The sequence below is a fragment of the Euleptes europaea genome, chromosome 5 (genome assembly GCF_029931775.1).
Source record: "Euleptes europaea isolate rEulEur1 chromosome 5, rEulEur1.hap1, whole genome shotgun sequence".
Taxonomy (NCBI): domain Eukaryota; kingdom Metazoa; phylum Chordata; class Lepidosauria; order Squamata; family Sphaerodactylidae; genus Euleptes; species Euleptes europaea.
This window is the reverse complement of record NC_079316.1, coordinates 112,066,333-112,080,288: the sequence shown is the minus strand read 5'-3', so window position 1 is coordinate 112,080,288 and position 13,956 is coordinate 112,066,333. Positions and strand designations below refer to the sequence as shown.

The 13,956-nt window shown below is 52.1% G+C and overlaps 1 protein-coding gene across 1 annotated transcript; it reads left to right on the top strand.

The window, feature by feature from the left end:
* Nucleotides 1-1,826: 1,826 nt before the first annotated feature.
* Nucleotides 1,827-13,956, top strand: PTPN20 (protein tyrosine phosphatase non-receptor type 20). The gene is made up of 7 exons (XM_056850539.1): nt 1,827-1,836; nt 7,743-7,891; nt 8,635-8,725; nt 9,104-9,438; nt 10,291-10,506; nt 11,736-11,798; nt 13,876-13,956. The coding sequence occupies exons 1-7, from the start codon at nt 1,827-1,829 to the stop codon at nt 13,954-13,956; spliced, it is 945 nt and encodes a 314-aa protein (XP_056706517.1).

Genomic DNA, 13,956 nt, shown 5'->3' with positions numbered 1-13,956 from the left:
ATGCATAATCAACACAAAGACCAAAAGTCGTCAGAGGGGTGATGGTGAATGGAACAGCCATGCATAAAAGACCTATGGCATTATACCCCACTGAAGTCCCTCCCCTTCCCAAACCCCACCCTCCTCAGGCTCCACCCCCCAAATCTCCAGGTATTTCCCAACCTGGAGCTAGTAACCTTACTTCTTGGACATTAAAATGAAGAAAGTAGATGAAGACAGCCTTCAGATATCACATGGTGCAGTTGCACCTGGGCATTTAAAAACCTAAAGGTCTGTGGACGCGTTCGCTCCTCAGTTAGGCGTTGCTGGTCGCAAAGCTTCTGAGTGCCTGTCTTATCTGAGAGCCACAAAACGTCTTGTGGCCAGAACCCCAACCTTTTCCAGCCCTCATCTGCCACATACTGAGGTGTCCAAAACTGTGTCGGATTTCCTTTTCAGGGAGGGCCCAGTAGGGCTGTCGATTCGGTTCATCCCAAACCGGAAAAACCGTGGAATTTCCCCCGATTCGGCGGTTTCCGGTTCGGATGGAACCGAACTCAAAAAAACATGCCTTTTCCCGCCTTTAAAGACCGCCCTGCCCGGTTTCCTGGCAGTCCCAGGAAACTGGGTGGGGCAGTCTTTAAACTGCTCCCCGCTGCCTGGGCAGGCAGCGCAGAGCAGTTTAAACCTCCACCACCCCCTTCCCGGGAGTCCCGGGAAGGGGGCGGTGGGTCTTTAAAGTGCTCTGTGTTGCCTGCCCAGGCAGCGCGGAGCACTTCCCCCCCCCCAGCTCAGCTGTTGGGCATGTCCCCGCCCAACAGCTGAGCATTGGACCGGGAGGGGAGGAAAGTGCTCCTTCCCGGGACTGGGGGCAGTGGGTCTTTAAAGTGCTCTGCGCTGCCTGCTCATTCAGTGCGGAGCACTCCCCCCCCCCAGCCCAACAGCTGAGAGTCGGGACCGGGAAGGGGGGCGGAGGTTAAACTGCTCTGTGCTGCCTGCCCAGGCAGAGCGGAGCAGTTTAAACCCCCACTACCCCCCTTCCCGGGACTCCCAGGAAAAGCGGGCAGTGGGTCTTTAAACTGCTTGCAGTTTAAAGACCCCCGCCTGCCTTTATTTGGCCAAATTGATTCTGGAATTCGGCTGAATTCCCCGGATCCGAATCAGGGGAGTTTGGACTTCGGCATTTCCCGAATCAAAACGGGTCGAATTTTGCCGAATCTGAATCCTCCTGAATTTTTTTTCCCAACAGCCCTAGGGCCCAGTCTACTGAGCCACTGGAAATCAATGATCGTTTATGCATGGGAGTTTTACCTGTGGTTCGTTGCTGGCTGGACCCACACTTTCCTGTTGGGAGTCTATGCACCAGCAGTCTCCAAGCTCGAATCAGGAAGCATTTGGATTCCCTCCCCTTGAAATGCTGCTTTGTAATTGGCTGTAGTGAGAAAAGTTCCTCCCCCAGAAACCCAATTGCCTCATAAAAAAGCATTTTAAGAACAAAAAAACAAAAAACAGAGCAATCTGAAAAAGAAGGGTGGGGAGAAATCCCTTGGTTTTAAAAAGCCTTTCTTCTTCTCAGAAAGAGCTCAGAGGAAACAGGAAGCATTTGAATACCCACTTGTGTACACACTCCTTTGTAATTGGCTGTGAGCGAAACTCACCTTGCATGTCCTGTACTTTGCCTTACGCACGAGGATTTCACCTGGGCTGAGCTCAGGAAAGAGGGAAGGATCGGGTTAAGAGAGGAATGGGATTTAGGAGGGCTGGCAGCGAGATAATCTCTAATGGAGGGAAAACTCATGCATGACTCCAAGGAACAACTGAGACAGACGGGGGCGGGTGTGGCGAACATGAGTGAAAGTACCCATGCATAAATAACCAATGATTGTGTGAGGGTCTCTGTCTTTGTGTCTCTGCTTTCCATCACCTGCGGTATTATCAGTGAACTCGTAAAAGCAGTTCACACCTTCTGGTCTCAGGCGCCAGGCCTGATGGCCCATGTATCTTCCCCCCCGCTGTTTTCCTGCCAGTACTCCCTCAGGCCGGTGCGGCCTTGGAAGTGTGACAGCCGCACCAGACTTCCTGGGATCCGTCTGATGTTTTGTATTATGCCAAGCTTGTAACTTCCCATAACAATAAGTGTGAACCCCAGTGCCCCAGTGCCCTGGAGTCAATATATTCTGTAAACCCGTATAGCCCCTCACTTGCAACTTTCTACCTGTGCCTGTCTCATCTCCTGAAGGCTTCAATAAATCTATTGTTTCTGTATCAACGTCTGAGCAACTGATTTGGAGAAGCAAACTCAGAGAGGGGGATCTCTCACATTAAGTTGCAAGTCTTTGCCTCTCGGACTGCAGCTGTACCGTTTTGGACAGAATGTCAGCCGACGAGGATACCACCCCTATCCCCGATGCCCCCAAGGCTCCGGACGAGCCGGAGAAGCCGGACCCGAAGGAGGAGGGAGCCAAGCCAAAGAAACCGAAGGGTCGCGCCCCCGACCAAGATCGGGACGAACGTCCCCGGGGGCTTACTTATTGGCTGGACTCTCCCAAGGGCTGGTCGCTCTCGCGGACTGCGGCGAAGGATCGCCGGTTGGCCTTCCCCAGCACGGGACTCGAAGGGGACCCGGCCCGCAAAGAGGCCCTCATGGAGGAAGAACGAAAGCAGTGGCAGGAAGACCGCCGGGCTATGCAGGAGCAGATGGAGACCATGCAACGCGTAATGGGTGAGATGGCCACGGCCCTAGATGCGCTGAAGTTGCAACCTCCAGCCGGTGCTCCCCCAGACGGGGCGCCGGCAGTTCCGCCCGCAACCCCTGCCCCCCCGGCCCGTCGGGACCTGAAAGTCACGTATGACGGGTCGGGAGACCAATTGACCTTTTTTATGGTCCAAGTGGACATTTTTATGCGGGAACAAGGCCGAACCTTTGTTTCTGAGGAGTCCCGGGTGCAGTACGTGGCTTCCCTACTGCAGGGGGAGGCGGCCGCCTGGATGGTGTTGCAGTATGAACTCCGCTCGCCGGTACTGCGAACCCTGGACGAGTTCATGGTAGCACTCCGAAACCGTTTTGAGGACCCGACTCTGGGTGAGCGGGCTAAAGCCTCCCTGATGCAACTGCGCCAAGGGACTAAGTCGGTGGCGCAGTATGCAAGTGAGTTCCAGTCACTGGCTAGCCGAATTCTGGACTGGAGTGAAGCTACCTTGGTACAATGTTTCAGGGAGGGTCTCAACCCAGACCTCCAACATTGGGCTTTCATGCAAGGGAACCCCCCGGATGTGGAAGGTTGGGTTCGCCATGCTGCTGACATCGAGAATCGCAAGCAACTCCTGAACTTGTCCAAGCAACGGCTTGGGCGAGACCCCAGGCCCCGAGGTGACCGTGGCCGGGAACTCCGGCAAGGGGGTGGCGGGGGTCTCTCAGCCGCGGAACGCCGCAAGCGGTTCGAGGCCGGCGTTTGCCTGATCTGCGGGGGAAAGGGTCACTTTGCATCGCAATGCCCCTCTCGCTCAGGCCGTCCGACCCCCCCCCGCCAAACCCAGGCCGAGCCGACGAAACCGGCCGCCGACAGCCAGCCTCGCCGCAGAAGCGGACCACTGAGCCGGCGCTCCGGCGCACCCTCCGCTCTCCACGCGCGCCCCCAGGATGGGGCATCCGACTCTACGGTCCCATCGGGGTCCCGGATTACAAATACCGTCTTTGATTCGGACGGCTCCCCGGAGGCCACCACCCCGTCCCCCTCTTCCAGCGAGGAGGAAGAGTGGGAACAGCCGGCAAAAAACGCCGTCGGTCTGCTGTAGAGGGGGCTCCGCAGCAGACCGTCCCTATCGTTGTGCAAGGAGCTCCACCGATGGTAAGCGCCCAAGAGGACAATGTATTTGTGCGTGTTCATCTGTCCCTACCCAAAGGGGGTCCCCCGTTAGAGGTCCCCGCGTTGGTCGACTCGGGGTGTGCCCGCACCATGATAAATGAGGAAACTGCCAAGAAGTTGGGGGTCCGGCGCAAGCGGCTTCCGGGACCCCTCCGTTTTTCCCAAATGGACGGGAGTGACTTTAAACGGGGCCCTGTGACCCACAGAACTGCAGCCGTGATTATGTCCGTGGGGGAACATTGGGAACGGTTGTATTTCACCATCGCCCCTATTGTAACCCCTGTGGTGTTAGGGATGAACTGGTTAAGGGGACACAATCCCTCCATTGATTGGGTTAAACGGGTGCTTTCTTTCCCCGAAAACCCCTGTGGGTTGCATGACAAGGAACGGGTACTCAGAACTCCAGCCGCCGCACTGGTAGGGTCCCCCGCCCCAGTCTCTCCACAGTTACCCTCTGAGTACTCGCAGTTTACTGATGTTTTCGATGTTAGAGAGTGCGACGAACTGCCTCCCCACAGAGAAACGGACTGTGCCATCGAGATCGTAGGGGAAGGCAAACTGTCTAAGGGAAAGGTTTACCCCATGAGCCCCAGTGAAAAGACTGTATTGCGGGACTATCTGGATGTCAATCTGGCGAGGGGTTTCATACGCCCCTCCAAGGCTCCTTATTCAGCCCCAGCCTTCTTTGTAAAGAAAAAGACGGGAGATTTAAGACTGTGTATTGACTTTCGCAGACTGAACGCAGTCACCCAGTCTAATGCTTACCCCCTCCCTCTTATTCCTGACCTTCTAGCACAATTAAAGGAGGGCCGAATCTTCACCAAACTGGACTTGGTAGAAGCCTACCACCGCATTCGCATCAAAGAAGGAGACGAACCCAAAACGGCCTTTTCCAGTTGTTTTGGGATGTTTGAGTACCTGGTCATGCCGTTCGGACTTTCGGGGGCTCCGAGTGTCTTTATGCAATTAATTAATGAAGTTTTGCATGATTTACTGTTTCGGGGGGTGGTGGTATTTCTCGATGACATTCTTATTTACTCTGAGACCATGGAAGAACATGTGCGCCTAGTGCGAGAAGTGCTCCAGCGGCTGCGGGAGCACAAACTGTATGCTAAGGTGTCCAAGTGTGAATTCCACCAACCTTCTATTACATTTTTGGGGTATGTGATTTCCCACCAAGGGTTGGAAATGGACCCCGCCAAGGTCCAGGCGGTGCGGGACTGGGAAACCCCCACTACCCGCCGCCAACTTCAACAGTTTTTGGGGTTTGCCAACTTTTACCGGAATTTCATTCCCAACTTTGCCCAAGTTGCGCTTCCCCTCACTGCCCTGTTACGTACCAAGGACAGGGGGGCTAGCGCCGCACTCCCCTCAGCCCGTCTGCAATGGTCTCCCCAGTGCCAGCAAGCTTTTGAACGTTTAAAGCTACTTTTTTCATCCGAACCCGTTTTGGCTCACCCGGATTGCACCAAGCCCTTCGTGGTGCAGGTGGATGCCTCGGATGTAGCAATGGGCGGGGCCCTATTGCAGAGGGATGAGGGGGGACGATTAAGGCCGTGCGCCTACTTCTCCAAGAAGTTTTCCCAGTCCGAAATCAACTGGGCCATTTGGGAGAAGGAGGCAGCAGCGGTCAAACATGCCCTTACCATATGGAGACACTTCTTGGAGGGGGCCGAACTGCCGTTCGAAGTGTGCACAGATCACAAGAATCTTGAGGCTCTCAAGGGAGCTAGAAAACTCAATGCCAAACAGATTCGGTGGGCCCAATTTTTTGCAAAATTCCGGTTCACCCTCAAACATGTCCCTGGCAAAGAAAATGCCCTAGCTGATGCTTTGTCACGACTTCCCCAGTATCGCAACGATTTCGATCGCCCCGTCGACTCCCTGTTCACTCCCGAACAGCGAGGGGAAGTCCCTAGCTTAGCCGTCACCACCCGATCCCAAGCCCGCCAACCGGAGACCCCCCCTACGCTCAAAGGTATCCCGGAAGTGTTCCAACAGCGACTCCGAGACGCCTCCTTGCAGGAGGAGGAGCACGATCTCCTCCCTCCTGGCTTGGAACGAACCAACACTTGGTGGGTGCAGGGGGGGAAACTATATGTCCCATCTTCCCTTCGCAAAGAAGTATTGGGACTTGTACATGGGGCCAGGCTGGCAGGTCATTTTGGTTTCGTAAAAACGCTTCACCTGGTTCGAAGGCAGTTTTGGTGGCCCGGTATGAGATCTGATGTGGAGTTGTATGTGCGCAGCTGCCCCACCTGCGCCACAGCCAAGAAACGGATGGGAAAACCCCCGGGGCTTCTCAAACCGCTTGAGAACCCCTCCCGTCCCTGGGAAGTCATCGCCATGGATTTTATCACCGACCTACCTCCAAGTCGGGGGAAAACGGTTCTCTGGGTTATCACAGACCTCTTTTCCAAACAGGTTCATTTCGTTCCATGTGCAGGTCTTCCTTCAGCCCAGGGCTTAGCTAAACTGTTCATCACGCACGTCCTCAGGCTACACTCGATCCCGAGGAAGGTCCTCTCCGACCGGGGGGTCCAGTTTGTTGCCAAATTCTGGCGGGCTTTCCTAAAGTTAATGGGAGTGGAGGAACAGGGCCTTTCTTCCGCCTATCACCCCCAAACGGATGGTCAAACAGAACGAGTAAATGCGGTAGTAGAATGTTATTTGCGCTGCTATGTAAATTTCCACCAGGATGACTGGGTTGACCTGCTGCCATTTGCCGAATATGCGTACAACAATGCGCCTCATTCCTCTACCGGCTTTAGTCCCTTCCAAGTTATATACGGGACGGACTTTGGCCCTTTCGGTTCTGCCCCCGTCTCGCCAGAGCTCCAGTCTACCCCTGATCTTCAGGAGTGGATTCAGGTGGTTAAATCCACCTGGCCATGGTTGCTCAAAAATCTGGAAAGGGCGAAAAGCAAGTACAAGGAACAAGCGGACAAACACCGGTCTCCGGGATGGGAACTCAAGGTGGGGGAGCAAGTCTATCTGTCCACCAAAAACCTCCGCTCTCTTCGCCCCTGCAAAAAACTGAGCGACCGTTATGTAGGACCTTTCCCCATTACCCGAGTAATCAACGAGGTTACCGTGGAACTGAGTCTCCCTAAGACACTCAAGGGGGTTCATCCAGTCTTCCATATAAGCCTCCTCAAACCTTATGTAGCAGCTCCCCAATTCCACCCCCCTCCCGCTCATGAGATTCCTACCGTAGTAGGAGGGGACACCCATTTGGAAATATCCAAGGTTTTAGATTCCAAATGGAAGAAAGGGAAACTGTTTTACTTTGTTCGCTGGAAAAACCTTGGCTCCGCTCATGACGAATGGGTGGCCGCACCCCACATGGCAGCTCCTCGCTTGGTCCGAGAATTCCACCTTGCTTATCCCGATAAGCCTCATCCTCCCGGAGGGGGGCCTTAAGGGGGGCAGAATGTGAGGGTCTCTGTCTTTGTGTCTCTGCTTTCCATCACCTGCGGTATTATCAGTGAACTCGTAAAAGCAGTTCACACCTTCTGGTCTCAGGCGCCAGGCCTGATGGCCCATGTATCTTCCCCCCCGCTGTTTTCCTGCCAGTACTCCCTCAGGCCGGTGCGGCCTTGGAAGTGTGACAGCCGCACCAGACTTCCTGGGATCCGTCTGATGTTTTGTATTATGCCAAGCTTGTAACTTCCCATAACAATAAGTGTGAACCCCAGTGCCCCAGTGCCCTGGAGTCAATATATTCTGTAAACCCGTATAGCCCCTCACTTGCAACTTTCTACCTGTGCCTGTCTCATCTCCTGAAGGCTTCAATAAATCTATTGTTTCTGTATCAACGTCTGAGCAACTGATTTGGAGAAGCAAACTCAGAGAGGGGGATCTCTCACAGATTGTTTCTTTGGGTCTATTCCATAGGCTTGACCCTGGTCACCGAAGAGGAGCTAACGCAGCTGACGCAGATTAAGCCAGTGCAAAGAAAAAATGGCCTGCAACACCATCTGGAACACTTTATCCAGAATCTTGAGAGGCTGATCGAACTTCAAGAAATGCTGAAGGAGTTCGTTGTAAGTCACCCTCTCCCCTGCTTTCACGAGCCGGAACTTTGTGGTGGTGGTAGAAAAGTGCCTTCAAGCCACAGCCAACATTTGGTGACCCTGGTTTGCTGCTGCCTGCCTCTTCGTAGCAACCCTGGACTTCCTTGGTGGCCTCCCATCCAAATACTAACCAGAGCTGGCCTTGCTTAACTTCCGAGATCTAACGAGATCGGGCCAGCCTGGGCCATCCAAGCCAGGCCAAACTTTGCTGTAACAGCAGAAATGAGCATAAGCATTATCCTCCACCGTGGAAAGGGTTGCCAAACTCCAGGTACTAGCTGGAGATCTCCTACTATTACAACTGATCTCCAGCCAATAGAGGACAGTTCCCCTGAACGCCTGCTTTGGCAATTGGACTGTATGGCATTGAAATCCCTCCCCTTCCCAAACCCTGCCCTCCTCAGTCTTCACCCCAAAAATCTCCCGCCAGTGGCAAAGAGGGACCTGGAAGCCCTAAGCGTGGAGTAGTGGTTGAGAGCTGTGGAGTCTAATGTGGAGAACCGTGTTCGTTTCCCCACTCCTCCACATGAAGCCTGCTGGGTGACCTTGGGCTAGCTACAGTTCTCTCAGAGCTCTCTCAGCCCCACCTACCTCACAGGGTGCCTGTTGTGGGGTGAGGAAGGAAAGGTAATTGTAAGCCAGTTTGAAACTCCTTAAAGGTAGAGAAAATCAGGCAACCTGAAGCATGTTGAAGATTTTATGTTTTGTTTTAGGATTTAGAACACATTAAGCCAACAGATGATTGCCTGGTAGGCAAATTGCCAGAAAACCGGGAAAAGAACAGATACCGTGATATTCTGCCATGTAAGTACAAGAGACCATGAATGTCACCACTCTGTGATCTATGGAAAGATGCAAGAGTCTGAAAGTGCAACTAGCATATGACTGGTTTGGTTTGAGCTACGAGTGAAACTCCCAAGCCATTTATGCATGACTGAAAGTCAGCATATACAACTCTTCTTTTTCTCCTCCTCCTCCTCCTCCTCCTCCTCCTCCTCCCTCTTCCTTTTCTTCAGGGCTTTTGAGGGATGGATGTTCAGAAAGGCAAGTTGTAAAAGTTAACAGCAAAAACAACAATAATAATGTGGGGTAATTAGCTTAAAATCTGCCTTGTGTATGAAAACTTCACAGATTGGAAAGGCAGGAGGAAATGTCTCAGGCCTCTTCTCTCTCTCGCTCTAGATGATGAAACGCGAGTCCCCATTGGGGAGATGAAGGGATACATCAACGCCAGCTATATCCAAATGCTCGTGGGGAAAGAGGAGCTCTTCTACATCTCCACCCAGGGTCCTCTGCCGTGCACCATGAACGAATTCTGGCAAATGGTTTGGGAACACCACTCCGATGTCATTGCCATGATTACAAGGGAAATGGAGCATGGGACCTCCAAATGCCATCGGTACTGGCCTGAGCCGCCCCACACGTTTCTGGACTTGATTAAGTTTCAGCTGCGACTGGATAACTATCAGATCCTGGATTGCTTTATCATTAGAGTAATAGAAATTACAAACAAAAGGGTAAGGCACTCGGACTGTGCACACTACCATCTGGGTACAAATTGAAAACAGTAACTATGTTGTGGCAGTGGTGGAACGTGCTGGCAGGTCATAACCGACTTATGGTGACCCCTTAGAGGGTTTTCAAGGCAACAGATGAGCAGAGGTGGTTTGCCATTGCCTGCCTTGGCAAAGCGACCCTGGACTTCCTCGGTGGTCTCCCATCCAAGTATTAATCAGGGCTGACCTTGCTTAGCTTCTGAGACCTGACGAGATTGGGCTAGCCTGGGCCAACCTAGTCAGGGCAAGAGATGTCCACAGGTGATTTGCCATTGCCCACCTCTGCGTAGCAATCCTGGACTTTGTGTGGTGTAGTGGTTAAGAATGGTAGACTCTAATCTGGTGAACAGGGTTGGTCTCCCCACTCCTCCACATGAGCTGCGGACTCTAATCTGGAGAACCATGTTGGATTCCCCCCTCCTCCACATGAAACCAGCTAGGTGACCTTGGGCTAGTCACAGTTCTCTTCGAGCTCTTTCAGCCTCACCTACCTCACAAGGTGACTGTCGTGGGGAGAAGAAGGGAAGGCGAGTGTAAGCCGGTTTGATTCTCCTTAAAAGGTGAAGAAAATCGGCATATAAAAACCAACTCTTCTTCTTCTTGGTGGTCTCCCATCCAAGTACTAACCAGGGCTGACCCTGCTGAGCTTCTGGGATTTGTTGAAATTGGGCTAGCCTGGGCCATCCAGGTCAGGGTGGTATGAATAGAGCTGAACAGAAATCCTTTTGTTCCTGATAACGATTCCTTAAAATTTTCTTACTGCCAGCCTCGACGGTTCTAGTCTGCGTGTCCTTTCGGGTCTCTGTCTTGCAGACGCAGGAGAAACGCATGGTGCAACATCTCCAGTTTACCAGCTGGCCAGACCACGGCACTCCCCAGTCTCCAGAGCACCTCATCAGGTTCATCCGCTTCCTGAGAAAAGCGAACAAAAGGGGCCCCGTCGTCGCCCACTGCAGTGCTGGGATCGGCAGGAGCGGAGTGCTGCTGTGCGTGGACGTTATGTTGACCTACATAGAGAACGATATGCCTGTGAGTTGAGGTTTTTTGTTTTTAAGACATTTTGCTGCCAGAAACAAGCCTCAGTTCTTCGACAGACATCAGTTGATTTAGAACGAAGCCACCGAAGTTCATAGATCCCAAGTTTATAAATTTCATTTATATCCTGCTGTTCTCCCCAGTGGGTACCCAAAATGGATTACACTCTCTTCTCCTCATCACAGCCCTGTGAGAAAGGCAAGGCTGAGAGAGTGTGACTGGCCCAAGGTTACCTAGCAAGCTTCCATGGCTAAACGGGGCTTACTTTATCCTCACAACAACAACTCTGTGAGGTAGGCTGGGCTGAAAGACAGTGACAGGCCTAAGGTTACCCAGCTGGCTTCCATGGCACAATGGGAGTTATGTACTCCTCACAACAACAGCCCTGTGAGATAGGCTAGGCTGAAAGAGAGTGACAGGCCCAAGGTTACCCAGCTGGCTTCCAGGGCACAATGGAGGTTACGTTGTCCTCACAACAAGAACCCTGTGAGGTAAGCTGAAAGAGTGTGACTGGCCCAAGGTCACCTAGCAAGCTTCCACAGCAGAGTGGGGGATTCGAACCTGGGTCTGCCAGGTCTTAGTCCAATACTCTGACCAATAGGAGGGGGAGATGCTTGATCAAAGGGCACAGGGTGTGAGGTTAGAGACGGCAGGAGCTGGAGTACACCGAGCTACACTTCAGGATGTCCCCCGACCTCCACTGACCTGTGCCCATGACTGTTGAGGGTGAACTTAGACAAGCCTCTTTCTCACTCAGCCTCAGTCCCTCCCCGCCGTCGGCAGGACGGGAATGATAATTGCTGACACCCCCCCACCCCCCATTATGGGTTAGTCAAAAAGACAGCATCTTCCTCGTATGCTCCAGGAAGGGCAAGGGCTCGGTGCAGCCTGAGGCTGCCAATAAAGAACCTTCTTTATTCTGGAGAGTCAGCGTGGCGTAGTGGTTAAGAGCGGTGGTCTGAAGCGGCAGACTCTAATCTGGAGAACCGGGTTGGATTCACCACTCCTCCACACAAAGCCAGCTGGGTGACCTTGGGCTAGTCACAGCTCTCTTAGAGCTCTCTCTCTCAGCCCCACTCACCTCCCAGGGTGTCTGTTGTGAGGAGGGGAAGGGAAGGTGATTGTAAGGGGGGTTGATTCTCCCTTAAGTGGGAGAGAAAGTCAGCATATAAAAACCAACTGTTCTTCTCCTCCTCCTTCTCCTTCTTATTATCTTCTTGCAGTTCGACATCAAGAAGATAGTGCGAGATTTGAGACATCAGCGCTTTGGTATGATTCAAACCAAGGTAAGGGCTCTGGGCTGGGTTCCCTTCTTGCTCCAACAGGACGGAGCTGAGCAGTTTATTTGTGCCAGAGTTACAAGAGTCGAGCTGATTTAGCTTCAGCCCAGGGAATGGCAAGCCAATTAATTCTCGGCTTCCCGTGGGAATGGATCGCTCAGGCTCAGCGTGGCAAAGATCCGGCTCATAACCAAGGACTCCTTGCTGCTGGGAGTCAGTCAGGATCTCTCTGCAACAGGGTGATCGCTAGAGGGGCAGCATTCTATGTATGGAGCACCCCTACAGTTGCCAGGCCAACCAGCCTGGCAATCAGAAGGAGGGTTGGAGGATGGGGACATGTGGGGGCAGGTGACCTTGGCGACCCTGCTAGCATCATTAGGTCACTTCTGGCTCCTACCCAAGAATGAAAACAAGTAGCTCTAGGAATCGGCAGAAACTCTGTGGTAAAACCATAGAGTTTCCGGCAATTCATACAGCTACCCATTGTCACTTCTGGGTTGGACCTTGAAGAGACATACCAGTAGGGTTCCCAACTCTGGGCTGGGAACTACCCGCAGATTTGGCAGCAGGGGAAAGCCTGGGGATGGCAGGGTTTGTGGAGGGGAGGGACTTCAATGGAGTACAATGCCATAGAGTTCCCCTTCTAAAGCAGCCATTTTCTCCAGGGGAACTGATCTCTGTTGCCTGGAGCTCAGTTCTAATAGCAGGAGATCTCCATCCACCACCTGGAAGTTGGCAACCCTACATCCCAGCATAGATGCTGGCAGGAATTCTTTCCTTTATATTTCTCCTACTGCCACCTGGAGTGGTGAAGGACAGTGAGCACAATTGGCGGAGTGGAGATTAATTGCTGTTTATAAGTAGGGTTGCCAACCTCCAGGTACTGCTGGAAAAAAAGCTGCAGCTTTTCAAGCGCCTTGAACTGTCTTGAATTTTGTTGAGATTTTGAGAATTCTGTACCAAGGAGCTTGGTCTCCCGATAATTGAACGGTGTGCTAATGAAGCCGCCGACGCGGCGGTGAAAACATTAAATTAATCCGGACTGCGTTTCAACCCGATTTTGATCACTCCCACCGTCTTCTTCATGAATTTCCACGTATGAAGTTTTTTGGGACTTATAAATTACGTTCAAGGAGTTATTGAAGACTCCTTGGGAGCAACGTATTTACTCTACTCATTGTTGTATAGTGATGTCTGTTGTTTTGTTTCACTTTTGCACGTTTTTTCACTTGCACTAAATTGTGTTTGCATTCTACGAGTTGTTGTTGGTACTTATTTTCTCTCCAACCTCCAGGTACTAGCTGGAGATCTCCTGCTATTACAACTGATCTCCAGCCGATAGAGATCAGTTCCCCTGGAGAAAAATGGCTACTTTGGCAATTGGACTCTATGGCATTAAAGTCCCTCCCCCAACCCCGCCCTCCTCAGGCTCCACCCCAAAAAATCTCCCGCTAGTGGCGGAGGGTCCTGGCAACCCTATTTATAAGTGGGGATGGGTGTACAGTATATTATTGGAGATATTTATTAGTTACTATTGCAAAGTTGCACAGTTAGGAAAACATGGGATCACGCAGAGCAAATGCTCATGAGGTGAATACATTAGAAAAGAAAAAACTTACTTTTATTGAAGTAGGTTCCCATTCAGTGTAGTAGAAAGTAGATAAAAGCCTAGGCCTTTTATGCGTGGCTGTTTCATTCACCATCACCACTTCGACGACTTCGGGTCTTGGTGTTGATTATGCATGCTGTTTCCGACCATCAGAGGTCACCTCGCTCTCCCCCTGCCTTTCCCTGAATTTTGCTCACGTTTTCAGAGACAGATTTAAATTTGAAAACGAGGTGCAAAATGCAGGGAAAGGCAGGGGGAGAGCGAGGCGACCTCTGACCGTCAGAAACCACATGTATAATCAACATCAAGACCCAAAGTCGTCGGAGGGGTGATGGTGAGGGAAACAGCCATGCAGAAAAGACCAGAGAGTTGCTGCAGTTAGGTGCGGACGCTTCCGTGTTTCGAAGGTAACGAAGTTTGGCCACTTCTCTTCTGATCTGAAATTCAACCAGCTCTTCCCTTCTTCGTGTGCAGGATCAGTATGTGTTTTGCTACGAACTCGCACTTGAAGTCCTGAAGAACATTCAGACCGCGAACTCCCAGCTACCATGCTAA